Below are 27,318 nucleotides of genomic sequence, written 5' to 3'. Positions count from 1 at the left end.
TAGTATGGTGACAGCAGATAGTAGTAGCAGGGTAGTATGGTGACAGCAGGTAGTAGCAGGGTAGTATGGTGACAGCAGATCGTAGTAGCAGAGTAGTATGGTAACAGCAGATAGTAGCAGAGTAGTATGGTGACAACAGATAGTAGTAGCAGAGTAGTATGGTGACAGATAGTAGTAGCAGAGTAGTATGGTGACAGAAGATAGTAGTTGCAGGGTAGTATGATGACAGCAGATAGTAGTAGCAGGGTAGAATGTTGACAGCAGATAGTAGTAGCAGTGTAGTATGGTGACAGCAGATAGTAGTAGCAGAGTAGTAAGGTGACTGCAGATATTAATAGCAGAGTAATAGGGTGACAGCAGATAGTAGTAGCAGAGTAGTAAGGTGACTGCAGATATTAATAGCAGAGTAATAGGGTGACAGCAGATAGTCGTAGCAGAGTAATAGGGTGACAGCAGATAGCAGTAGCAGAGTAGTATGGTGACAGCAGATAGTAGTAGCAGAGTAGTATGGTGACAGCAGATAGTAGTAGCAGAGTAGTATGGTGACAGCAGATAGTAGTAGCAGGGTAGTATGGTGACAGCAGGTAGTAGCAGGGTAGTATGGTGACAGCAGATCGTAGTAGCAGTGTAGTATGGTAACAGCAGATAGTAGCAGAGTAGTATGGTGACAACAGATAGTAGTAGCAGAGTAGTATGGTGACAGATAGTAGTAGCAGAGTAGTATGGTGACAGAAGATAGTAGTAGCAGGGTAGTATGATGACAGCAGATAGTAGTAGCAGGGTAGAATGTTGACAGCAGATAGTAGTAGCAGTGTAGTATGGTGACAGCAGATAGTAGTAGCAGAGTAGTATGGTGACAACAGATAGTAGTAGCAGAGTAGTATGGTGACAACAGATAGTAGTAGCAGAGTAGTATGGTGACAGAAGATAGTAGTAGCAGGGTAGAATGTTGACAGCAGATAGTAGTAGCAGGGTAGTATGGTGACAGCAGATAGTAGTAGCAGAGTAGTATGGTGACAGCAGATAGTAGTAGCAGGGTAGTATGGTGACAGCAGGTAGTAGCAGGGTAGTATGGTGACAGCAGATCGTAGTAGCAGAGTAGTATGGTGACAGATAGTAGTAGCAGAGTAGTATGGTGACAGAAGATAGTAGTAGCAGGGTAGAATGTTGACAGCAGATAGTAGTAGCAGTGTAGTATGGTGACAGCAGATAGTAGTAGCAGTGTAGTATGGTGACAGCAGATAGTAGTAGCAGTGTAGTATGGTGACAGCAGATAGTAGTAGCAGAGTAGTAAGGTGACTGCAGATATTAATAGCAGAGTAATAGGGTGACAGCAGATAGTAGTAGCAGAGTAATATGGTGACAGGGGATAGTGGTAGCAGAGTAGTAGGGTGACAGCAGATAGTAGCAGGGTAGATTGGTGACAGAAGATAGTAGTAGCAGGGTAGTATGGTGACAGCAGATAGTAGTAGCAGGGTAGAATGTTGACAGCAGATAGTAGTAGCAGGGTAGTATGGTGACAGCAGATAGTAGTAGCAAGGTAGTATGGTGACAGCAGATAGTAGTAGCAGGGTAGTATGGTGACAGCAATTAGTAGTAGCAAGGTAGTATGGTGACAGCAGAGAGGTTTTATCAGGACCGTAAGAAAGCTGCCACCATCAAACATTGATGAACTTAAACAATGCTATGAGGAGTGGGCCAAAATGCAATTTAAAATAAACTGATAAATGCGTACATAAAAGTTATTGCAGCATAAGCAGTGCTACGAGCTTTTGAATCACGGATTATACTTTTCTTGTTTTATTTGCTGTTAAAGAGCATAGGCGGTGCAAAAATAAAAACTGGTGCTAAATGAGGGCTCATCACACAATGAAAGTTATAGAATTGGGATTTGGGAGGGGGGGGGGCATTACTGTTGTGCCAAGAGGTGCCCTGACCCCTACATCCACCCCTTGGGACCAAGCTTTGCGGAGACTGGTAAAATGCTCAGACCTCCCTTTCTATTTAGAATGGGGACTGCGGTCTGCAGAGTGGATATACAGACGTGTCCTCACACAGCTAGCATCAATACGCCATGGGGCGCTCGTGAGCTGCCAGGCCCTGTGCAACTCTGCTAGCGCCAAACGGCTTTTCTTGCCTGTAATTGTGTCTTATTTGCAATGTGACTAAGATGCACCAGGAGACGGCTCTGATTAATTTGATACGCGACACTTGTACATCTGTGTGTGTGTGTGTGTGTCAGTATATGATGCACAACAGAACTATGCGTGGAAAAAAGCCGTAGCAGCTGCATAGTAGCACTTCGTATACAAAGCACACAGATATACAAGTGTCACATATCAAATCAATCGGTACAGTCTCGTGGTTCATCTTCGTTGCATTCATATTGCGACTAAGATGGTTTTCGGGTGCAATATACCCCAAAAAGAGACGCTTGCAGAGTAGCACGAGACCTGCCGCACTGAGAGGGGCAGCGTGGTGCCACTGCAGAGGATCCAGTCATAATACAGACCATAGGGTAGCCAGCACCGGAATCCCAACACCTGTCGGAAATCCCAAACCCTGTTAGAATCCTGGTGCCGGCATCCCAACGGTAAGTACTGGGATTAGGCACTAGGGGGAGAGTTAGGGTCAGGCACTAGGGGGAGGGTTAGGGTCAGGCACTAGGGGGTAGGGTTAGGCACTAGGGGGAGGGTTAGGGTCAGGCACTAAGGGGGAGGATTAGGCACTAGTGGGAGAGTTAGGGTCAGGCACTAGGGGGGAGGGTTAGGTTTAGGCACCAGTGAGGAAGTGTTATGGAGATGGTTAGGCTGGGATGCCGGGATCCCCAGCGCAGACATCCCGTACCCAACCCGACTGCAGCAATAGTGTATGAGGACACATCTGAGATAACGCAGGAGACCTCTCCTGTCAACGGCATTTCTTAAATCGTTGCGAAAATGAGACCATTCGAACATAGTTTAAGTTAATTAGACCCCTAACTAAATAATACATGAAATCAACTGTAGTGATACAGTGCATAGGTGAGTGTCCTGGCAATCATAGTATATATAAATGCTTAATAAGTGTCATTTATGAACATCTTCTAAATTCCTTTAAGTCCTTTATCTCTGTACTACTCCAGTACATGGGCATGCTGCTGCTGCGGAGGTGGAATAGTTGTGCCCTACTGTTGCCATTGCTATTATTTTGGCTAAGTGAGGGGGAGAAGTCTTCCCACTGTTATCCTTATTGCTGTAATGTATCAATAGAACCTGTACAACTCCATATCTGACCTGTGAGGGAAAGGTTACAGGTAAGTGCTGTAGAATAGTCTCAGCAGATAGCACTGTAGCAGTCCTCGTTACCTGGGTATAAGACTGGATATTTTGGCTCACATGGGCTTTACGGCTGAGCACGGCTAAAACACATGGAACAAATCTCCAATAGATCATTGATTTTAGATTTGTAAATAAATAACCAAACAAAAAACAAACAAACGATTACAGGTCATTTGTCCCACGACAGAACACAAATGTTAGGACTTGATGAGAATATGATGATTATTCATTATGTCCTGGTGTATAAGGCGAGATTTTAAGATGGTTTACTATCTTTTTCACCTGACTATATGTACGAGCTAGAGATTGTAAGAGAGCAGGGTCACACCAGGTCCTGCCTTTGTAGCCCCCCGCCCTGCCATGGGCACAATCAATAAATTATTTATACATTAAGCAAAAACAAACAGAAAAAAACTTCCATTTTGGAATGGATGCAGTCCGGGCTATGACCAGCAATGGGCCCGATTGTGAGTCACATATACAGCCATGGCCAAAAGTTTTGAGAATTACAGAAGTATTGGTTTTCACAAAGTTTGCGGCTTCAGTGTTTTTGGACCTTTTTGTCAGATGTTACTATGATATACTGAAGTAAAATTACAAGCATTTCATAAGTGTCAAAGGCTTTTATTGACAATTACATTAAGTTTATGCAGAGTGTCAATATTTGCAGTGTTGATTCTTCTTTTTCAAGACCTCTGCAATTCGCCCTGGCATGCTGTCACTCAACTTCTGGGCCACATACTGACTGATGGCCGCCCATTCTTGCCTAATCAATGCCTGGAGTTTGTCAGAATTTGTGGGTTTTTGTTAGTCCACCCGCCTCTTGAGGATTAAGGTTTGGGGAGTTTACTGGCCATGGACCCAAAATTTAGATGTTTTGTTCCACGAGCCACTTAGTTATCACTTTTGCCTTATGGCACGGTGCTCCATTATGCTGGAAAAGGCATAGTTCGTCACCAAACTGTTCTTGGATGGTTGGGAGAAGTTGCTCTTGGAGGATGTTGTTGTACCATTCTTTATTCATGGCTGTGTTCTTAGGCAAAATTGTGAGTGAGCCCACTCCCATAGCTGAGAAGCAGCTGAGACACATGAATGGTCTCAGGATGCTTTACTGTTGGCATGACACAGGACGAAGACTTTTGGAGGATGGCCTGGTGTCAAGGGCAGCAAAGAAGCCACTTCTTTCCAGGAAAAAACATCAGGGACAGACTGATATTCTGCAAAAGGTACAGGGATTGGACTGCTGAGGACTGGGGTAAAGTTATTTTCTCTGATGAATCCCTTTTCAGATTGTTTGGGGCATCTGGAAAAACGCTTGTCCAGAGAATGAAATGAATCAGTCCTGTGTCATGCCAACAGTGGTCAATCCTCAAGAGGCGAGTGGACAAACAAAAACCCACAAATTTTCACAAACTCCAAGCATTAATTAGGCAAGAATGGGCGGCCATCAGTCAGTATGTGGCCCAGAAGTTAATTGACAGCATGCCAGGGCGCATTGCAGAGGTCTTGAAAAAGAAGGGACAACACTGCAAATATCGACTCTTTGCATAAACTTAATGTAATTGGCAATAAAAGCCTTTGACACTTATGAAATGCTTGTAATGTTACTTCAGTATACCATAGTAACGTCTGACAAAAAGTTCTAAAAACACTGAAGCAGCAAACTTTGTGAAAACCAATACTTGTGTCATTCTCAAAACTTTTGGCCATGGCTGTAATACAGTCCCAATTCCAGACGCCAACAACATTGGCAAAGTCCTATGCGGCTATAGTCCCATATTCAAAGTCGGGCCTGTCTTTGCTTTTGTAATGCCTCCAAGCCTTCAGTCGCGGAAGCAGTCATCACCATAAACAGCACTTACACCTACCCCGTGCTCGGTGTAGTAGAAATGGCTGGGAAAGGACATGCACTGTGCAGAACTCTGCTTACACAGATGTTTCACTTACATGCCAGAAACAATTGAGATTGCATACGAGTCAGGATTGCTAGTAATTGCTTAGCATAGAGATTCATATATAGAAGGCAATGTATGAACAGCTGGCTTCAAATTGCTAGATGTGACCCATATAGACCAGGGTGCTACTTAGAATCAGGCCCAGTGACAGGTCGGCGATTCACCCACCGCTCACCTTCACTTGCATCTGTGTATGAGGGATTATTTAAAAAGGTAGTCAGGATCAGCGTCCAATGCAAGAGGCTGGATCTGGATATTCACTGACCTGGCACCACCCACCTCTTTGTCCACTGTAACAGGTAATGAGGATAGAGCAGGAGGGTGGCTGTATGCAGACCAGGTCACATGGAAGCAGCACAGCCAGCAGCCCCTCTTCCTCCCGGAATGCCCCCCCCCCCCCCCCCGGTTAACATGCATCAACTCAATTTGAAAAAAATATCAGTCTGAGCTCAGACCCTGCATTGTCTGGGCTACAACACAACATGACCGGCAGCCCCTTTACTTTTGAAGACTCCAAAAAGTTAATGTACATTCAAATTGTCTGGTTATATGCTGGTTCCATCGCATTTGCTTTGTACCACACAAATCATGGACCTTGCTTTTGTGTAGAAGTTGTGTTTGGGCATACAACCATGTCCTTGCTCAGTTTTTCTATATTCAGTACATTGATCGGAGTGTATCGATGTCATACCATACAGAGCTTTTCATAATGAAGCGGGTTGGGATTTTAAATTGACCGAGAGACATTCTGTTCTAAGAGATTCTTTTGTGAATGTTTCATACTGTTGATTCACGGAGAACTTAGCCAGATAAAATGCTGGTGAACCCCCTACACATTCAGGAAAGCAAGCAAACTCTGCCCCTACTGACCACTGTGATGGGCAGCAGACCCCTGGCAGCCCGCTAACAGCCCATCAGTCCTTCTTCACTGCGCCTAGCTCTACACCCCTGCTCGGACATATTTTGTGCTTTGTCATAACCAGAGAGCTTAAGATTGAACTGTTTAAGGGTAATGTGCAAACTTTTTTAAAAATTGGAGGGCCACCCATTAGACTCTTGGAGTGTATCAGGTAGCCCATCACTTCTCTATATTTTCCTAAATGTTTGAGCAGTCATGTTGATGCAGGTAATCAAGTTTTGATTTTTTTTTTTAAATGACTGAGAAAAAACATTCCATTCATGTCAATGGCTAAAGTATATGTGATGCCTAGTTAGCAGCTTCAGTGTATGCATCATCCATCTTTCCTTAATGAATCAGTTTTGTGCTTTTAAACAGGGACGTGCTGTCAGGGTAGGCAGAGCCTCCACTGTCATACTCCCTCCCCTATCATACTCCCGGTCATGCTCCAGAGTTTTGATATAAAAACTGTGATTTTATACAAAAGTGCCTCCCCAGCCATTGACCTCACAGCACATAATTGATTTAAAACAACTGAATTAAAAGAAAATCATTGCCACGGTCACTACAATGCTTTTCACAATGCTTTGGTACAAACACACATTGTGTCCACATACATCTAGTCAGTCACAATATGCCACGTAGTGCGACTTGCCTGGCATAGGTGAGCCGCCAGTTCCTGTGCTACCCTGCTAGTGTCGGGCGTAATTTTTTTTTTTGCCAAAAAAGCAATGTAATGCGACTAGGACGCACCAGCAGACTGTGCCGATTAATTTGATATGTGACACTTTTATATCTGTGTACACCTGAGTCTGTGTATGAAGCACAAGACGTCTGGCACGCCGAGTGGGGCTTTTTAGCACGACTGTAGCAAAGATATGTAAGGACACATCAGTAGGTCACCGTGGCAGCTCCCATTTTGCAAGGACACATTCCAATAATGTGAGAAAGCTCATGTGCCCGAGTTACAAACCATAAGGAGGAATATTCTCAAGCTAAGCATGCGGTGTGTGTTAGCGTAGCCTTTCTCTCCATCACCTGTACGTCTTAGTAGGATCGCACCACAGTGTAAAGGCCGTGTTACCCTCTGAACTTCCCCATCATAAAAATTTGCAGCAGTTCCCCATATGACCCATAGGCGGTTCCACACAGTGTGTCAGATGTACAAACACTACAAGTCAAACAAAGCCTTCCGCGCCAACAAACAAGGGAGGCTTCTCTTTGGATTTTATTTAAAGCATCAGTTTTCATTCAAAAAGAAAGTAAATGTGTGTGCACACGTCTGTGTGTGACAATGTATCTATGCATACATATACACACACATGTATACATACACATACAAATGGTTATTTTTTTTTTTTTTTTTACTTTTTTTTTTCTTTTCTTTTTTTTCTTAACAGAACAGACCTCTGTCTATTGACATGAAACAGAGTAAACAGGTAACACTGGGGTTGGGAAAAGTGTGCAGATTACAAACACCAAACAACAGGGAATATTACACCTTTATCAGCAAACCCTCTTTTCCCCAAATCCTAACATCAGGTTTTGTTGTGTGTTAGCTCATCGGGTCAGGGGGAAGTGCCTGTAACACGCTATGTACAGCGCTGCTAATGCAGGCCATGAAGAGCTGTGTGCCCCATTGGGGGGAAAAAAAAATGCAAATAAATTCATTAATTAGCAGTGAATGATCCCTGCTGGTAAGAGCTGAGTGATCTTAAAAATATATTAAAAAAAATTATATATAGTAAAAAAAAAAAAAAATAATAAAAAAAAAAAAACAGGGAGAAAGGAGTCTTTTGGTTAAAGAGCTAAAGGTTAGGTTGGTTTACAATGTGGCAGGTGGGGCGATCTGACCCACAACAAACGTCAATATGAGAAACGGCATTTGGACACAAAAAGTACACAAAAGGATCTCATCCACGTCTGAAAACTGTCTTGAATCAATGGCCTCATCTACAAGAAATACAGAAAGTCTGTTCATTACTCTTTAAAGTATATATATATATATTTTTTTTTTTTGAGCTGTGGTTCCCGGATGTGGAAATTATAAAGTATGAACGCCACCCAACAATTACTGTCCCATGGGAGGCAACTTTTTTTTTTTTTTTCAACCCAGTCCTGAAACTTTTTCTGCCCGATTAAGTTAGCAATTACTTAAAAAAAAGAAAAAAAAGAAAAATCACTGAACAAAAAATAAAAAAAAACAAAAGAAATAAAATAAAATAAATACATATATACACACATATATATATATCCCTATTCATATATATGTATATATAAAATTCCAAGACCAGAGTCAGAACACGGTGTGAACATTTGACCTGAGAATAACAATAATTCCATTGGTTTCTTCTTAACAAAGCCATCCTAAGTGAGCAGAGAAGGGCCGTCACCGCTGGGTGACCAAACTCCACAAAAGGGGACAAAAAGGAGTTGGGCCCAGCTCCCCTGTGTAAGGGGCCCAATGTGACAGTAGGTAGAGAGGGAAGACAGGGCCGTGGGGCAGGTGCAGGAATGAAGAAATTCATACTGGGGAAGGGAGGGGTTCCTCTTTTTTTGGTTAGAAGCTTTGGAATTTGCAGTATTTGTTTGTGAAATTGGTTTGTTATTTATCTTTTATTATTTAAAATTCATATTTATTATTATTTTTCATCATCGTCCATCTCCGCAGTCCTACAGTCGTAAAGAACCCACTCCCACAGCAGTTCGAGAGCTGTCCTCGTGACAACTTGGGTTCTCAGGAGCGCCTACTGGACTTCCCACCCTATCAGACTTTTGGCTGAGGTCTGAATCAGACTCCTCAGAGAAACCGTCTGTTGGAAAGGAGGTCGCAACCCCTGAGGTGCTGCACGGGCTTGAGGTAACTGTTGAGGATGAGGAGAGTGTGGGGATAGGAGGAGGAGGAGGTGGTTTTCTGGGGGTACTGTGAGACCAAGTCTTTGTGGAGGCATGGGGAGAAGCAGAGGGGGAAGGGGGTGAGAGGCTGGCTTTGGAGTCAGCAGCAGACTGAGAGGTAGATGCGGTGTCAGGATTGGGGAAGCAGGCAGAGTGAGGTAATATACTGGGGTGCTCTTTGGCGTTTCTTGCTGTTCTTTTGATTGTTCTGTGTTTGTGCAAGGGTGACTCCAGGTGTTGACGCAGAGCATCGCCCCCACACAGCGTGGCCTCACAGCCTAAGCAGCGGTAGGAGCCACTACTGTCACCAGTGGGGACGCATGTCACAAACTCTTGCAGGTTCACCACAGATTGGCCAAAGAAGCAGAGGGACTTCAGGTGGCAGATAGCCGCCTCCTCGCTGCTGAAGCTCAGCTCACACTTCCGGCAGACCAACTTGTACTGCACCTTTGGGACTATAAGTGGATCCAAGAGACAGTCCGCACCTTGGTTTTCCACGTCTAGCTGTTCAGGGGGTTTGTTGGAGTGCGATACCTCAAGGGCTGCAGGATTCTGTTCTTCCAGCTTTGGGGAGTCTTTGGCAGGGTTTTTGTCGGAAGGGGAAACAAGGGAAGGTGTAGGGGTTTGGCTTGCTTTGGGCTGTTGCTGCTGCAGTCTTTGATGATGGTGGTGATGGTGGTGGTGGTGGTGTTGCTGCTGCTGCTTTTGCTGCTGCATTTGTAGCTGCCGCTGCTGTTGCTGGAGGGCTTCCTGTAAGCTTTGCTGGTACTGCTGATACTGTTGAAGCAAAGAGCTTGGCGAAAGCCCCATCAAAGCTTGGGAGATAGCAGGGTTGTACGGCAACAGGCTTTCCATTCCGTACATAGGCTGCAGGTAACCACCTGGCAAAGTCCCAGGAATCTGAGCACTGTAGTAGGGAGAGAAGCCGGGAACAAAGTAAGGAAGAAACTGGCTAGTGAGCAGAGCGGATGGATCGGACGTCAGAGCTGCTTGCAAAGCCTGAAGCTGAGATGGATCCACCACATACTCCATGCCTGGCATCGAGCTGGAGGTGGACGCTGCATGTCCTCCCTTCTCTTTTTTGGGTACCGGAGAGGGTTCCCCCTTGCCTTTCCCCCTTTCCTTCTCTTTCGTCTTCTCATTGTCTTTTTCCTTCTGCAACTCTTGAGTCTGGAGCCCAGGTGACGAGTAAGTCTGTGATGGGTTCGTAGGACTTTGTGATTTAGGGGGCTGTTTATTTGGTTGTCCAGAAGTGGGGAGGCCAGGGGAGGGAACTGTAGTGTTGGACACTCCCATCGCGTTGGATTTCGGAGAACTTAAAGCTAAAAAGAAAACAGTAAAAGAAAAAAATAAATCACACAGATGAACAATATTGAAGGAGGCAGTTATTTTTTTTCTGTCCAGATTGATATTAAATTATGAAAAAAATAAATAAAATTATACACATTTTTATATATATATATATATATATATATATACATACACACACACACACACATATACATACATACATACATATACACACACACACACCTGCACAACCACACTGTCAATAAATGAGGATTCACTGCATCTGAACACTGTCTATCTAACCTTAAACTATTACTAAAAAGTAGTTCAAGGAGCAAGCTAAAGAACGGTACGGTCCATCCTGCTACAAGTAGTTTGGCAGGGAGAATCTTCTGCTTCCGTTGGAGAAGTGGTATAACGGAGAACAGAAGAGGACATGAGGACATGGACACATAGTCAGCCCACCCCATGCCATGACTCTTAGGGGTAAATTTACTAAAGCTTCTAAAAATCAAAACTGGTGGTGTTGCCCATAGCAACCAATCAGATTCTGACTGACTATCATTTCTCTATTGCATCCTAGAAAATTATAGACAGGATCTGATTGTTTGCAATGGGCAACGCCACCACTTTTCATTTTTAGAAGCTTTAGTAAATCTACCCCTGAGCATTTAGTGAAATCATATCCTGCTTTACAATGAGTGACTGATGAGACAACTACAGATGCAAAAGGATAAAGTGGTAAAAACAGAAGTTGCCAACGGGTTGCCCAGGCAGTTGCAATAACATTGCTAATTTTAGAGTGGAGGAGAGGGTAAAAGGTTTCTGCAACTATTAATTGTGCAGTTGCCCAGGAGCCACTTAAGTGATAACCAAGACCCCAAAACCCATTCAATGTATCGGTCATGAATGCACGAACACCAAGATCTGTATTACACTATAATCAACAAACACTTTGATATCATTAATATAAAATTAAAAACCCAACCCATAAAATGCACAGTAATTTAGATGTACTGCTATCAAAGTGCCGCGTAGAGTAGATGCGGATTTAAAGCCTTTGTTAAAGAGTTAGAAGAGCCAAACTTGGATAAAGCGTCAGAGCCAGAGTTTGTATTATGGGCTTGCTATTGTCCTAGGTAACAAATGCTCTACACCAGTGTTTCCCAACCTCGGTCCCCAAGGCACACTAACAGTCAGGTTTTAGTGATATCCATGCTTGAGCACAGATGGTTACATCAAAATAACTAAGGTTCTAATTAAAACACCTGTTCTCAAGTATGGCTATCCTTAAAACCTGGACTGTTAGTGTGCCTTGAGGACCGTGGCTGGGAACCCCTGCTCTACACAATCTGTAGACTTGAGGACTGACACAAAGGACAGGGACTGTAGTGCTTCAAATTTAAATTTTTTTTTTGTCTTATAGCAAAGATCATTTGTTGCCGAAAAGCTTTGTGGGAAAGGAGAACAAATTTACGTCCCCACATAATCTATAAATAGTCCTTTTAAATCAAAAATACTATAAAAACTAGACAAATCAAGTTTTATATTAAAAAAAATAATCATAAAAAAGTCCTCTTGCTTCTAATTATTATTATTATTATTATTATTTTTTCTTGCTTTTAAAATTAAAAAGAGAAAAAAGTAAACTTTATTAATAAATTAGGCTCATTTCTCTATTGCAAGGTAACCAGATGAAGTGGGTGGGTATTTTCAGCTGCAGCGTTTGAAGTAAATTCAAACAAAATTTTAAGTTTTAAAATGACATATCTTGGGGAATAAATACAAGCCGTACAGATAGATGTCCTTAGTACTAGGTATTTAGGATTAGTATTTCTGTAGCAATGGAATTAGTATAAAGTTGGAATAACAATGCATGGCTCAGGTCACTTGTATCGGACCTGTCTTTTTACTCTAGATTGTTCTAGACTTTTTCCTCAATTTTGTTAGTTTTTCCTAAATGTTTCTACATTTCATTCCATTGTTCTAGTTTTTCCTCAATTTTGCATCTTAGTTTGCTTATAGTGTACTAGGTACTGTCCTGAGGATTAGTGTTTTGGTGCAGCTTAGACACAAAGGGGTGTATTTACTATAGTGTGGGTTTATAGAAGGGGAGGTGTTGCCCATGACAGCCAATCAGATTCTACTTATTTATCTAGCACCGCCGAGAAGAGAATAACTAGAATCTGATTGGTTGCTATCGGCAACACCTCCACACTTTAGTAAGTATAACCCAAAGTCTGTGGTGCTCTAAAGCAGGGGTAGTTGGCACGATTTGAGGATAGGTGAATGTGAACATGTGAGTATACTTAAAAAGCCTAAACCACGGTTTTGTAAATTTTTGTTCTATGCAATTCCACTTCGAATTTTGTGCATAGAAAAGTAATTCTACACAGAGAAATCATCATCCATTAACGTGAGTGGGCCATTTTGCAGTTTACACTCAGGAGAACAAGAAAAAAAAAAAAAAAAGTAAATACAAACTTCAATGAAAGAGCACCCCCTAGTGGCCACATTATCAGGGAAAAAAAAACAAAAAACAGAGCACCTACACTCCGTATTCCAAAAATTTTAGAACACCATCACTTATCCAGAAACACAAATCATTTTAATAACTTTTCTTTGATCCGTATAGTAAAACTGCAAATACGAAGAATTATGCTCACCTGTGTTAGTGGGAGGGAATCCTGGTAAAGATGGGCTGCTGAGGCCGGGCAAGAGTACTGGAGAGATACCTTGGATAGCTGGGTAGGGTGTTGGAAGATTGAGTGCTTGTAAGGGAGGATTATCAAACACACCCTGTTGTTGTGGAGTCAGACCCAGAACCTCATTAGCTTTTTTGATACGGTCCATCTCTTGATGGGCCATTAGCTGACGAACAGTGGCTGGATCAAAGTACTCTTTCTCCTTGTCCAACTGGCTTCCAATAGCATCCTTAACTTTGGAGATATGCTGCAGGGAGAAGATATGATCCCGCACAGACAGACGTGCGCTATATTTAATGCCACACAAAGTGCACTCTGTTTTGGGTCCCTCATAGTTTGTTTGGTTTATTCCGAAGTGCTTGGCCATGCTTAGTTTCGACTTCTTGTCCTTTGCCCGGGCATTCTGAAACCAGACCTGGACAACTCTCTTTGGCAGTCCGATATCATTGCCCAGGACTTCACACTCCAGCATGGTTGGAGTTCTGTAATCATTAAAACAAGATTTGAGAACTTTCAGTTGAAGGTTTGTCATTTGTGTTCGAAAGCGCTTTTGGCCAGGCCGGTCTCCACTGTCACCTGACTTGCCCGCTGAGCCACTTGCACCTGGGCTAGGAGAGCAAGGGTCTGCAAGACTGGAAGTTTCACTATAATCAATGATGTTTTCATTTTCGTACTCTTTACTGTAAAAACTTTGGGCAGGGCTGACCAATCCAGAAGACATTTGGTCCTCATACTCAGACATTGCCATCACTGCAGACTTCGGAATGCCTTCACTGGTTACAGATGCAGATTTGGTTTCAGCTATGTTACCTGTTGTACTGTCATTGTCAGCATTTCCTTCGTCTCCTGTTGTGGTGTCAGTTATAGCAGTATTCACTGAGGAGCAGTCATCATTATCCAACTTAGCCTGATCAAAACTCAAATTGACAGATGACATAGAAGGGCTTTCGAAGTCTTCTATCCCTTCAACTTTAATAGATGATGGACTAAGCAGCGTACGGGGAGAAAGATCCATGCATTTGCTCACCGGGGAAAGGGAAATACAGTGTCCATCACTGCTACTCTGTGGTAAGTTATGAAAGGCAGTACTGTCAAAAAAATCTCCTTTCAATTGGATCCCACCGTCACAGTCGACAAGCATTGCTGATAAACTCATATTGTATCCGGCTCGCTTTGCTTCGTGCCAGTGACGGGATCGTATGTGAGCTTCAAGAGCAGTTTTTGCTTTAAACAGAGCTCTGCAAAATGGACACCGTCTGTGAGCTTGTGCTGGACCAACTGCTCTAAACTGCCCTTTCCTTTCCCGCGCCCGGGTGTTTTGAAACCACACCTGAACTACTCTCTTCTTCAATCCTACTTCGTGGGCAATATGATCCAGCATTTTGCGAGTTGGGTTAGAATCTAGCAAGTACTTCTGGTACAAAACCTCTAGTTGCTCTGGGGTAATTGTGGTTCGTAACCGCTTGTCCCTTTGAGGTTCTTCTCCACCCGTCCCACTATCGTTTTCCCCCGGACTTGCATTTGCCTTTTCTTCTAGCTTCCTTTTCAGGGTATTCATTGTGGAAGATTGTGTTGAAGGTGAAGTAGCTGAACCAGTTGGCATCTGAGAGAGTCCTCCAGAAAGAAGCTGGCTTGCTATTAGGGGATTACTAGGGTCAAAAAGCATGAAGGACATATCCATTGGTCTATCTAAAAATTGTGGATGGATAAACTGATTTTGAGCACTAAGAAAATGGAGTTGTTGGTGTTCCTGCCAATGTTCAAATGAGGGGAAAGCTAATTTGCACTGATCACACTGATAGGGTATTAGCTGAGAAGGCAAGCTGGCCAACTGCTGCGGAGTTGAAGAGTGAAGAGGCTTCATAGGATGATGTGAGATCTGGGCTGCATTGGGACTTGACTGAGTCATGGAACAGTGCGAGGCTTGTGGCTGAGAGGATGGAGATGAATGGGGTGGAAGTTTTTGTGGCGTTGCACTACCTTTTTGTTCCGCTTGGTCCGGCTGTGGTTGAGACTGTGTGGACTGAGGCTGCTGCGGCTCTTGCTTTGGTTGTGGTTCTTGTGTTTGGTTTTGCTGCGTCCTTGGAAATTCAAAATGCTTTGGTTTATCGTCATGGGTAGCCTCGGATTTTGTACTATACATTGTAGATTCTTCCATGTCTACCACATGTTGAGTTAAAAGCGTGCAAGCCGTGTTTGTAGAAGTTGAGGCTGCAGTGCTAAAAGACTGATAGGGCATAGGGGTGCTGCATGATGAGCTAGAAGGAGTAAGCAGATCGGTGGCATCCATGGAGTCTTCATTTTGACTGTAATCTTGTAGATCTTCATCCTCATCTTTGTAACATAGCTTTTTCTGATGCTTTATAAGGTCAAAGATCCGTTGAAAGACCAAACTACACTTTTTGCACTGGTAGTTTAAGTTGCTTGTACGGATATACCGATCATTAGTCAGTTCACGGCGCTCACATTCTTTGCCATCTCCTTGATTCTCATAGTTTTTTCGTGCCTTCTGGCGAGCATTCTGGAACCAGACAACAATGACACGTGTAGGAAGGTTGAGTAGGTTTGAAAGCTGCTCAAATTCATCATCCTTTGGATAAGCATTGGCATCAAAAAAATCCTGAAGAACTCGAAGCTGGTAGTCTGTAAAGCGCGTCCTGGAAGACCTCTTACTTCCCCAGTATTCATGCTTTTGAGGCTCTGGTGATGGAGGTCTTGAGTCCATCTTCAATTCTTCCAAACTAGTAATGGGAGGGTTATTAAAATTGTAAGGGGAATCTTTGTTGCGTTGACGTTCTTTAAAAAGGGTGTTTCTAAACCAGTGCTTAATCACTTTTTGGGGCAAACCAGACTTATCAGCCATTTCCTTAATCTGCTCCTCACTTGGGGAATTATTAATATCAAAGTACTGTCGTAGCACTCTCAGTTGATCATCGGTGATCCTAGTTCGTGGCCTTTTGTTCTGCTGTTGCAAGAGACTAGGATTTAGCTGATGTTGATACAACTGGGCCAAGTCTGCAGAAAGTGTGTCTACTGACCCCAATTGAGGGGGCAGCTGGGATGGCATGGACTGTAATGGCATGGTTTGCATCATGAGGGGTGAAAAAATAGGCAGCTCCATTGGCATAGAAAGTTGAGCTAATGACACAGAGGCTTGTGCTGGTGAAATGCTGGGTGGGGTAAGTGGTGGAGCAGAAGTAGGAACTGTTGGCGTATTAGCTGGTTGTGGAGTTGCTGGAGGAGGTGGTGGAGGTGGGGGTGGAGGAGGTGGGGGTGGGGGTGCCTCTGGTGTTTGGGGCCGCAATGGATAAAGTTGATCATAGTGATCTCTGTATTGCTTGGCAAACTGCTCAAGCTGCTTGAAGGGTAAATAGCGTTGGTGAACATGCTCCTGGTGGCTCTTTAAGATAAGGATATTCGAGAAAAGCTTTCCGCACGAGCTGCATTCCAACTTCTCCAAGCTATCGGTTTGTTCACCCTTCCCATTCTTTTTCTGGGATTTCTGTTTATTTTCATTGAACTGAATTACAAGCTCAAACCCAAAATTTTCAAGTAAAGCTTTGGTGGCATTACCTCGAGCATCTGATGCAATACGAGGTGGAAGCAAGAGAGCTTCAGAACCTGAACCAGGTGCCAGCTCTTTCTTCTCTTTACACTTCGTACCATCAGATGTGGGTTCATTAACTGCTGTGTTCTCATCTGCTCTCTCTAAAAACTCTCTTTCTTTTTTCAGTTCCTTGAAGATTTCTTTCACAGGTTTGTTCTTTTGTTCTGGTGGTTGCAGAAGTGAGGAGTGGGTTTCAGACATGCACATCTGACTTTGTTGTTGTTGCTGGAGGAGATGTTGGTGGTGAGAATGAGCTTGTTGGGAAAGTTGTATAGGAGTCTTCATGTCTTCCAACAGACTGGACGAACTTCCAGTAAAGGTCAGCGTGCTGCTAGTCATGGGCAAGCTGACTTCTGGGTTGAACTGGAAATCTGTGCTGGGGATGTAAAAAGGAAATAGCAAATGTTGCTGTTGCTGAAGCTGAAGTAATGTCTCTGTGGTCATGGGAAAGTGGGGGAGAAGAGTGGGGTTTAACAACTGAGACTGCAAGATGGCAGCTTGCTGCTGGAGCTCTTGCTGAAAATGGGCTTGCACCTGTGCCTGGGCTTGGGCCAAGGACTGAGCTTGCTGCTGTTGTTGCTGTTGCTGTCGTGAAGCGATCATATCTGCCAGTTTCTTACGATTGACTTCTTTATGTTCAGGAGGGCAAGAAATGCCGATAGCTGTAATTGGGTTGCTCACACCCGTGTTGACTACCTGTTCAATGGATGCTTGGCTCATGAAACTGGAGCTGACAGCAGGCGTTACGGTGGTTGTGCAACTTGAAATTGTGGTGACATTGCTACTGACAGGGTTTGATGGCGTTGTAGAGGTGGCAGTGGTTGCTGATGCGCAGGAACTGTTGGCACTAACTCCGCTGTTACTACCGCTTGCTGCTTCCAGTTTTGCTGCACGGGCCTTGGTTTGGTGTAAAACAGACCTCATGTGGATTTCTAGAGTTGAGCTCTGGCTATATGCGACACTACAGGTATTGCATTTAAATGGTTTATTATCGGGGCTGCTGGTGGGCTCGGGTTGCCCAGTGGTCGACTCTTGCAAAGCTCTTTTCAGTTTGTGCAGGTGAGACACAGAATTGTAATGGACCAGCAGAATGTTTTTCTGCGTGAAGGACTCTTTGCATACAGTACACTTATAGGGTCGGGAGGGATCCAAAAACTTCTCCATAGTAAAATTTGGACCCTTACGGAAAGGAAGTGCTCGCTTAGGTTCAGAACCAGAGTCGTCTTGCACAGACCCGGAATCGCTTCCGGTAGGACTCTGCTTATCCTCTAGGTCACTCTCATCCTCCTTTTCCTCATCTACCAGCATGCTTTGGTCATCCACCATTGCGGAATCTCCCACATTTGTAATGTCTCCATTTACTAGAAGACCACTGTACAGCTGTTGGATGTCGGCCTCGCTCAGCTCCAGATGGCTGGTCTCCAGATGCTTCTTAAGAGCTTGGAATGTTCGGAAGCTCCTCTGGCAAAGACAGCACATGGTGGCGGCGCGGATCACGTGGTACTGTGAATGCAACTGAAGTTTCTCGATGGTCTTGAAAGCTAAACTGCACTGGTTGCAGCGATACTTGTAAACGTGGCGGTCGGAAACTGGCAACTGAGGGCGCTTGTTGTGAATTTCATTGAAATGTGTTTGCAGCGCAGCAGAGGTTTTGAACACTTGGTTACATCCTTTCTTCCAACACAAGAATCCCGAATCTTCTCTTGCAGAGTTATTGTCACTAGGCGCCCTCTGTTCCATACTCAAGTCCGCTCCCTCGGGATTAGCTGAACTCTTGGACACTGCTTCAGCAAGTTCTACAGGGAAGCAAAAAGAAGAAAAAAAAAAGCAATATAATCATATGGATGACTTCCCGATTTATTTACCTCCTTCTAGATTTCCAAAACCTTTTTTGATTACACAAATTGACCTCCTACCTGGAAGCTTCTCTGTAGCTTCAGAGGCTGATGGCGTTCTCTCCTGCTCTGGCGAACTGACTGGGAGAAACATACTGCTTGGCATGAGGATCTCTGGAGACGTTACCTGCAGGCAAGAAAGACGATTTGAAGTCCCAAGCACCATCCCAAATAAAGTCACTGAGAGTGTCCGCAGCTGCTCAAACCCCCCCCCCCCCCTCATTACTCCGGAGGTGGCCTGCTGTAATTATCAGTACGCACTCAATGAATAATCTTCTAATTAATATTTTTGCTTTTCGACAGAAACAAGGCTTTGATCACAAAGTGTTTTGTCACAGGCTGGGGGGCAGCCAAATACAGCGACGGGTTGGGAGAACCTCCCCATCCTTAATCTACCACACACATATTAACACCCCTAATTAATGCAGGTCTGCTAAAGACAAAATAGTGTGTCATGTCTCAGAGTGAAAGGATCAGCCTGTTAGGGTTTCCTTAAAGTGAGGGACACCAGAAAAAACAAAGATGGAGGTATGGCTGGGTGGATGGGGGATATGGTATGGGGGGAGTTAGATCTTGTGATAACGAAAGTAATTTAGATGCTAAAGGACGGGTAGGTAATACTTGAAAACACCCTTCTTCCCTCCCCAGAGGGGTTAATAGATAAGAGAGGACTCCAAAGCCACTTGGACACAAATCCTCAAACATTTATTCAAACCTTGCGATAGAATGGAGACCAGGAAACTAAGTGCGTATAATGTCAGCGTTCAACTTCCCACATAAATTGTAATTCTATTCCATTCTTAAAACAACTTATTCCACAGCTATCCCTATTTGTGCGTGCAAATGTACATATAGGATTAGAGGGTCGGTAATATGTCACGTGGAGACAGGATTTGGTGTCGAAATTATGTTGAGAAATGCAACCGATGATGACAATAAATGAATATCACATATGCTAGGTTAACTTATGTTTTATGCAATAACATAATCAAACACGGGGAAACAAAGCCTTCTTGTCTGATCTTCTCTGCGAGGACATTACAGGAAGAGGCACGCAGGATCACAAGCATGGATGCACTCTCATTTAAAGGCAAGGGGGAGAGAGACGTGTCCGCTAAATCCCCCACACCCAGCGAGAGCAAAGCTGTATGCATAGGCTCCGAGAATTCCAGCTCCACAAGACAGCTCTATAATTGTTTTCATACACTTTAATTAGAAAACCTCGCCTGGCCTTGAATAATAAGAGAAAGACTTCTGTACTTGAAAGGTTGAAGTCAATCAAGTGTGAATGACGGCAGACGAGGAGGTGAGCGCGAGACATTGTCTGCTCTCCACTTTAATCATCTTTCCTGATTGGAATTCTGGCAGGTTTTGAGAGGTCTAATGTGCCTGCTACCTTCTCTGTGCCTCATCTCTAAAAAGTGCCTCCCGCATCAAATATCAAGTGACACTGCGCAACCCGCAAACACCGCGCCCGGCATCCCGCCGAATCAAATCCCGGCTTATAACGGTGCACCCACAAAGAGCGCACCTGTAACCCAGCTCATCTGTGCCTGTGTTCCCCGAATACTCTATTTACACTGGCTGCTGTGTGCTTAATCTCTCTTGTCCTGCATAACACACACAGCACGGGTTCCGCAACACACAGCTGCTTGGCCAGATATGTAAATGCCATCATTAAAAAAAAAAAAAAATGTAGCGCACTGCTCTGCGCCCGCTGATCTTTGACTTGCGGGTCAGCAATGCAACGTGTCAGCTGGCTCTTTACCAACTGCCCATCACGCAAGATAATTACATGCTAATTGTGTGAGGAAGCCCAGCTGACAGAACATGGCCACATTTTCAGGGGCTGTGCGCACCAGAGGGGGAAAGCTGGACTCGCAGGCCTGCCCTGTAACCCAGCTATTGCTCTGTGCATATTGCAAAAAAAAAAAAAAGTGGTTGTGTGTGGGGGGGTGTAGAGGAAGGCAGAGTGAGCAGGAGATATTGAGAAAAGCGGCCGACAGTGAGAGGAGAGCTAAGGACACAGACAAAGAAGAGAGGAAAGAGGTCAGGGGAGGGGGGGAGCCTTACTGACTGTCAGCGAGGTCCAACATGCAAATCCCACACGTAGACAGACTGCATATTTCCATTACAAAGAGCGCAAAGGTTGGAGAGAAAAACTCGTTAGCAAGGGGAGGATATTAAGGTCACTTTGCATTTACACCACCTAATTGGCAAACATGAGCCTAGCGCCTTCCACTTAAGGTCCCAGCAATTGTGTGCAAACGACAGTGGAGGCAAACGCCAGAGGGGAAAGGAGGGGGGGGGGGTAGAGAAAGGCAGAGACCAGCAAGAAACGGCACATGGTTTATGTGAATGCGCAGGAAATCGGCAGGAAGGCTTGGGCGTCGCGTTTGAAGATGTACGGGGTGTAGGAAGTACAGTAGATCTGGTCAATGGAGTGAGGTGACCACTTGCGAGTCTCCGAGAGGACGGAGTGCATGTAAAGAGTAATGCAGGATATAGAGCAGAATCAAAGCTCCGGTTGCCATGGTAACAGACATGACACAGGGCAGGTTGCAGAGAGCTGTCTGAGTTATTATTAGGGACATTACGTGAATGGCAGCAGCACATGCGCGTAACTGTGCCGTAACCATCTACAATTACTCGGGATGGACCCTCCTTTACATTCACAGTTTTTATTCTAAACACACACCTTATATATTTATTATTAACCGGCATTCCAAAAGGAATACCAAATAGTTTTACGTAAATAAATAAATATTTGGTGCAAAATGGCAAACACATAGGATTAAGTAATATGTGTATTGAGAAACATCCCACGGCTCCAAATGTTATAACCTGATGGGAACGGTTGCATCGCTTACCGTGACAATAAGTTTGTCCACGCAGTCTGCGGCCACGCTGTGCAAATGGGTGAGATGCAGCTGTAAGTGGATCTTGTTGTTCAACATATCCTGGCAGAGTGGGCATCGCAGCATCGGTTGCACAGAGTGCTGCGTCATGGCGTGGGCCCGCAGGCGGTTCACATCTGCATTGCTGTACTTGCAGTACGGACACTGGTAGAGCTGCAGGGAGCAGAGAGTTAGTGTTAGAGGAGAACCCTGAACTGAAGACATGGCAGCGTTCAGCTGGAGCTAGAAAAGTGACGCCCCTACCTGCTCATTCTTCTTCTCCTCCGCGGATTTTGGTCGCTTGGCTGCGGGAGGCTCGGTGTTGGTAACTGATGAAAGCTTGGAGAGCACAGAGTCCTGAGGATCTTTCTCAGGGGAAACGGAAGGTGCTGGGACAAAAATAAAATAAAAATTTAACAGTTTTGGAGTTTGGAAACGGTCTCTCCAAATTTCTCGTTCTATGAAATGCAATGAATAAACCTATTGAGCGACATCTAGTGCAGATTTTTATCAAAGCGTTGTCTGGCAATGTTTTAATTGGTTTTATAGCACTTGCTCATTACACCTGGTCAACTGGAGGCCAAATGTTACTCACAGGATGACTAGATACCTGGTGTAATACCTTGGCTCTTGTTTGTATCTGTTGCCCCCTCAGGCTCCTGGTCTTTTGGGACATCGTCTGGGTCAGTAGCATCGCAGGGCCCCTCGGCATCCTCGATTGGATCATCTGTAGAATAAAAACAATATTGTTTGAAGGAGAGGTGACCTACAATACACACCCACACACATTCATACATGCAGCCAGCAAAACTACTCTCTTCCAGCTGCCTCCTGATCCGCTCTCCTGATAATTGTTATACTGATATCTAAGATTTCACCTGGTCAAATAACAGAACAAGAACCTTGGTTAGGCCTAATAAGGTGTGTAAAAGCAGGCGACATCGGTCAGGCTCATGCTCCTCCTATAAACACCACCTGTAACTCCATATTTAATACACAGCATAAATTGTTGCGTCCCTGAATTATTCTACAGATGGCGCATACATTAACGTTACGCTGCCTTATGGAAACCTAGAGTAGGTCATGTTCTGATCAAGCACAACAAGATGCTAGATTCAGCTCAGAAGCATAAAGGCATGACGTACGGCAATCTCTCTTCTCAGTGCCTTTATAGTAGCAGAGCCGCAAATGAGCAGAAAAGTGGTTTCTTTATTGCACGATCCTGCGATTACTCATAGGCTCTGCTGGCCTTCTGGGTGCAGTTCCGCATATGGCCTAGAGGTGTCATCCTCAGCATAGGGAGGTACAGAATAGAAGCAGAGAGAAGACGCCAAGGAACCCAGAGACATGGGAGAGACTAAATGACTTCCTAGGTCATCATGTCTGATTGCAGTGTTCATCTTACTGCAAAATGCAGAGAGGAGCTCCAAAAAAACCCCCTCACACTTCACAGGAGTCTTCTCATGGCACAGATGGTGAGAGGTGCAGAAAAAAAAAAAAAAGAAGGATATGCGAGCCAAGGTATCAGTTCAGCACACACCGTAGGTGCGTTAGGAGGGTACATATGTACTGTATTAGCAGAAGACTGTGCAGACGTACAGGTGTGCAGATTAAGTAACACAGTTAGGATGTACACAATGAATGGAACATATAACTTCCTTAGCATTTAATGAATGGAGTAGCAAGGTGTAACGTTTGCCTACCTAGAGGTTATGATTCATTATTGGGCAAGCAGGTCTGTGCATGCTGCCTGTGTACCTGGAGTATAGAATGGCAACGTTATATGTGCCAGCTCCTAGCTATCACTGTCCCGTCATGGTGAGAATGAATCTCTCACTTCCGCAAAACATACCCATGTTCAGATCACCATGAGGAATGTAAATTCTATACCAGTGGGACAATGGGAGATATGCATTAGAGCGGCTCCTCCCACCCACCATCACTACAAGTCACCCGCATAATACCATGGGTAAAATAAAAATCCATATATGAATGCCAGCACGTGTAATAAGAGCTTTACAAATAGATCTGACAAGAGCTACTGCCACACCAATGTACAACTGGGTACACAGAAGCGCGGAGAGGGCACGCAGACACACGGGGTTCCAGCTTAACCATCCTGACACCCAAAGTCCTCCGCACCCCAGACTTCTTTACAGAGGTCACCTACGCTTAGAAGCTAAAAGGGGAACGGTGACTGGAAAACGCAGTACAAGCCGCACAACAAAAATGAAATCGAAAAATGGGTATTATTTAATGCTAAACATTCACCAGTATGATCCATTATCCTAACACGCAATTATTCGTTAATGGAGATCTCCAAGACTGCTAAATATAGGGACTTAAGTTGAGGGATATATTTTGGAGCCTTAAAAGGGGTAGGGCATTTTGGAAGTTGTAGTTCCACAGCAGCTGCAGTGTCACGTTACCCATTTGTGGCCTAGATGACCAAGCCACACAGGTGGTTTTCAGGAGCGTCCAATGCAGAGTTGACAATTTAGATACTGCCCAAAAGACGGCTCATACACACTAAATGACGTGTGTATGAGCAAATATCGGCAGCAGCGGGGGGTGCTGACATCGGTAAGTGTATACACACTTGCCGATGGTCAGCCGCGATGAACGACAGCGGAGGTGGCTATGATGCATTAGGCAGCATGGCATCGTTAACAATATTCCCAGATTTGGGTGCATGTACAGCCGGCTGGGGAGATCACGTGGGAGCGCGCATCGTTGACCGTTCTGTCCATACATACTGGACGATATGAACGATATATAGTTGAACGATATTGTTATCATTCGCTTTTATCGTCCCGTGTGTACGGCCCTTTAAAAGAGGTTTTAATTTTAATATAAGTATTCATGAAGAGAAACTTTCAGTCCACACCAAAATCACTTCCAAACCAAGTCCAGGCAACCTGATCCACAATTGGGAGGTCTAGCTTCTTTAGAAACAAATTATTTAGTACTGACTGGCTTGCAGGATCAACGTTTCGGCCCTATACCTGAAACATTTGTCTTGACAAAGGTCCAGGTATAGGACCGAGATGTTGATCCTGAACTGCTGTTAATTTTATCTGTTTGAATAAAGAAAATTATTTAAGAAGATTGGTGAGTGCACCCCTAATTTTTTCTATATATCTATCTATATTTATATACTGTATATATTACACACACAAGTATTTATCTCCTAGGGCAGAGCTAGGAACCAGATGCAACACTGCCAAATAACAAAAACAGACAGAATGTTATGTAATAATCACCAGTTCATCTTTTAAACAACTATTAAAAAGAAAATAAACACCGGGATTAAGGATGCTGTGCTATAGTTCTGGCACAATGCTAAGTCCTGGTACAAATAAATCCCTTTACACTAATTTGTATATGTAGATAATAGCTACATTTTAGCTCTCCAATCGATAATTGTTGCATCAAAGAAAAGGAAAAAAAAACCAAACACTGTCCCTGGATTGGTAGATAAGGCAGAAACGAGCGCAGGGTGACAGCAGACATACTAACTTCCTAGGGATATACCGTCTCCCTGCGCTGTCCTGTCATGCTGCTCCTGCAGGTCTCACTAGCACAGCTCTGAGAATTCTGGATTGTATCTCTCATACCCACACAAACCAGACTGCAAGACGTCTCGCTTCCCTGAGCGTTCTCAGGCTCTCGATCAATCTGCCACACATATGGTGCGTTCAGTTCTGTGTATAATCAATATGCAAAATGCCTTCTGCATTGATCCTGTATTAATTTTCAATTAGGGAACTCGCAAGGGGTCTGACCGGGTCAATAAGGGAAGGAGCAGACAAGTTGAGAAGGAGCAGATTCCAGGGGACTTTGCTCAGGCCTTGCTGAATAGCTCCCGCCTCACCACAAATCCCTGTCCTGGGCCTCAGTTACACTCTCACTACTTAAGAGCTTATGTTGAACTGCTACCTCCCCCGCCATCTTTTACAACTCCCATCCTCAGCCGGCAGCCCGATGGACAGAAAACTATAGCGCATCCAATCAGGACTACGTGTAAACAGCCACAGGCCCATCTTCTAACACACAAGACTGTAGCACACCAGGTTATAACAAGGGAGGATGAAATAGTCCACAGGTCAAAACCAACACAGCCCCACAAGTCTCACCAATAGACATCTGTTACTCCAATCATGCTGACCAGGCCAAATGGAAGCCTATTTTTGAATGACAGAGCTGAACACTACTCAGACGGACTGTCACGGTGCATAGTGATCTGACAGGAGCTGCCTGCGATTTGCATTACATCCAGTTCTCGGTGAATGCAAGGCTGTTCCTTTTCTGAGACCATTACATCGCTTTACCATCTCTGCGGCTGTCTGCGCCCTGGCACGTGACCCCTCCAAGGTCACGGTGCCCTTGCATTTATTACACTTGCTGCCACCGCTGTTTCTCATCTGCACACTAAGTGGTGAGTGCAGGCACCATCTCATGATGCACTAAAGCCTAATTGGTCACTGGATAACCGTAATTAGTGCTCTGCTCATTAATGAGTCAAATCTTTATTGGATCCATTGATCAGTGCACTTGTTAGTCATTCTCCTAACCAATGGCAGGCGTAACGAGCTGGCTTATTGGCATAGCAATTAATTAAATCAATTTCCAACCAGCAGCTGACACTTGTTCCAAGCTTGTTAGGAGACTGTGACAGGGCAAACACCAACTCTGAGGGACCAGCAGAAGTCCCAGAACGCTCTCAGGCCCAACTACACGACAATGCTGTCAGTGCCAGGTGCCATGAGCTCCTGCTGGAAGAGATTCCCAGCAACATATCCCGGTCAGGTTGCTGTCCTGTTAAGGAATATCCCTTTATTGAGGACACGGTCATAGCCGATTACTTTAGGGGACTACAGGGGAAGAATAGGGACAGTCTGTTACGGTTCATTGTTTGCATAAATGCTAGAGAATGAAAAGGAATACTCATGTCAGCCCCTAGCAGTCTACCTGCATCACTGGCCATAAATACTGGGGGGGGGGGAATAAGTTACAATAATAATAAAGAAATATATACAGATATACATGCAGCTTCATCAAAAAGTCTGCAGCATCATCTCCCATGTCTATTTATTTTGCTTGGAACCAGACAATAAAAAAACAACGAAACAAAAGCCCTTGAAATCAGAGAGAGTAATTACAGTTTCTCTTCTAACTTCAGATCAATGGCACATTTTAAAGATGCATTGATTTACAATTAGCATGGCTTCCCCACTTAAGGCTTTAGGAGAAAATTCACTTTTCTGTTCCATACTGCGTGATCCGGTAAATGTAGCACAGGATCTTAAGCCGCGATGGTCACTGAAGCCCAAGCCCGCAGCCCTTGCGATTGGTTCCTGCTGTTTAACAGCGTGAGCCAACGGTCACCGATAAGGAGATACAAAACTGGTTTCACACCATTGAGAAGGACAAATCTTAGCAAGAGCCAAATGGGGCAGGAGGCAGCTAGCTATTCGGTATGGGTTTAAAAAAAAAAAAAAAAAGAGCCACAGAACTATTTTGTGAATTAGTCTTCGAACTGCATCTCTTAACGCAGTGCTGTAAGTAAATCACACTGGGATATTTCGCACAGTGTACAGATTACTCAGCCCCCTGTAATCTCTACACCAAATTCTTTTCCCGTCAGCATCTGTAACTACAGCAGTTTTCTAAGTAGAACACATTTTACTTGTAAAAAACCAAAATAAAGAGTTCCTTATGCCTCAATAATACCAGGAAAAATACAGGCTGCATTCCCATTAATATAGATTCGGCTCCCACAAAATGGCTGCTTCCTCAGTGTAAGTGACAGACAAGACGTAGGAAACAATTTCTGACAAAAATATATTTCCGCTC

General features: G+C 44.2%; 1 protein-coding gene across 2 annotated transcripts in view; it reads right to left on the bottom strand.

The window, feature by feature from the left end:
- Positions 1–8,770: 8,770 nt before the first annotated feature.
- The window catches only part of ZFHX3 (zinc finger homeobox 3), an 84,156-nt gene continuing 65,608 nt past the window's right edge, over positions 8,771–27,318 (bottom strand). The window contains exons 5-10 of one of the 2 annotated variants that reach the window (XM_088456998.1): positions 22,073–22,189; positions 21,727–21,851; positions 21,436–21,636; positions 18,587–18,692; positions 13,025–18,466; positions 8,771–10,390 (exon numbers count right to left, since the gene is read on the bottom strand). In XM_088456998.1, coding sequence (XP_088313124.1) covers positions 8,847–10,390; positions 13,025–18,466; positions 18,587–18,692; positions 21,436–21,636; positions 21,727–21,851; positions 22,073–22,189 — 7,535 coding nt within the window. In that variant the 3' untranslated portion in view covers positions 8,771–8,846. The remainder of the gene's footprint in view (positions 10,391–13,024; positions 18,467–18,586; positions 18,693–21,435; positions 21,637–21,726; positions 21,852–22,072; positions 22,190–27,318) is intronic. The other variant, XM_088456999.1, reaches the window with a different exon arrangement.

The sequence above is a fragment of the Taudactylus pleione genome, unplaced genomic scaffold (assembly GCF_031769625.1).
Source record: "Taudactylus pleione unplaced genomic scaffold, aTauple2 ptg000731l, whole genome shotgun sequence".
NCBI classification, from domain to species: Eukaryota; Metazoa; Chordata; class Amphibia; order Anura; family Myobatrachidae; genus Taudactylus; species Taudactylus pleione.
This window is presented reverse-complemented; position numbering and strand designations above follow the sequence as displayed.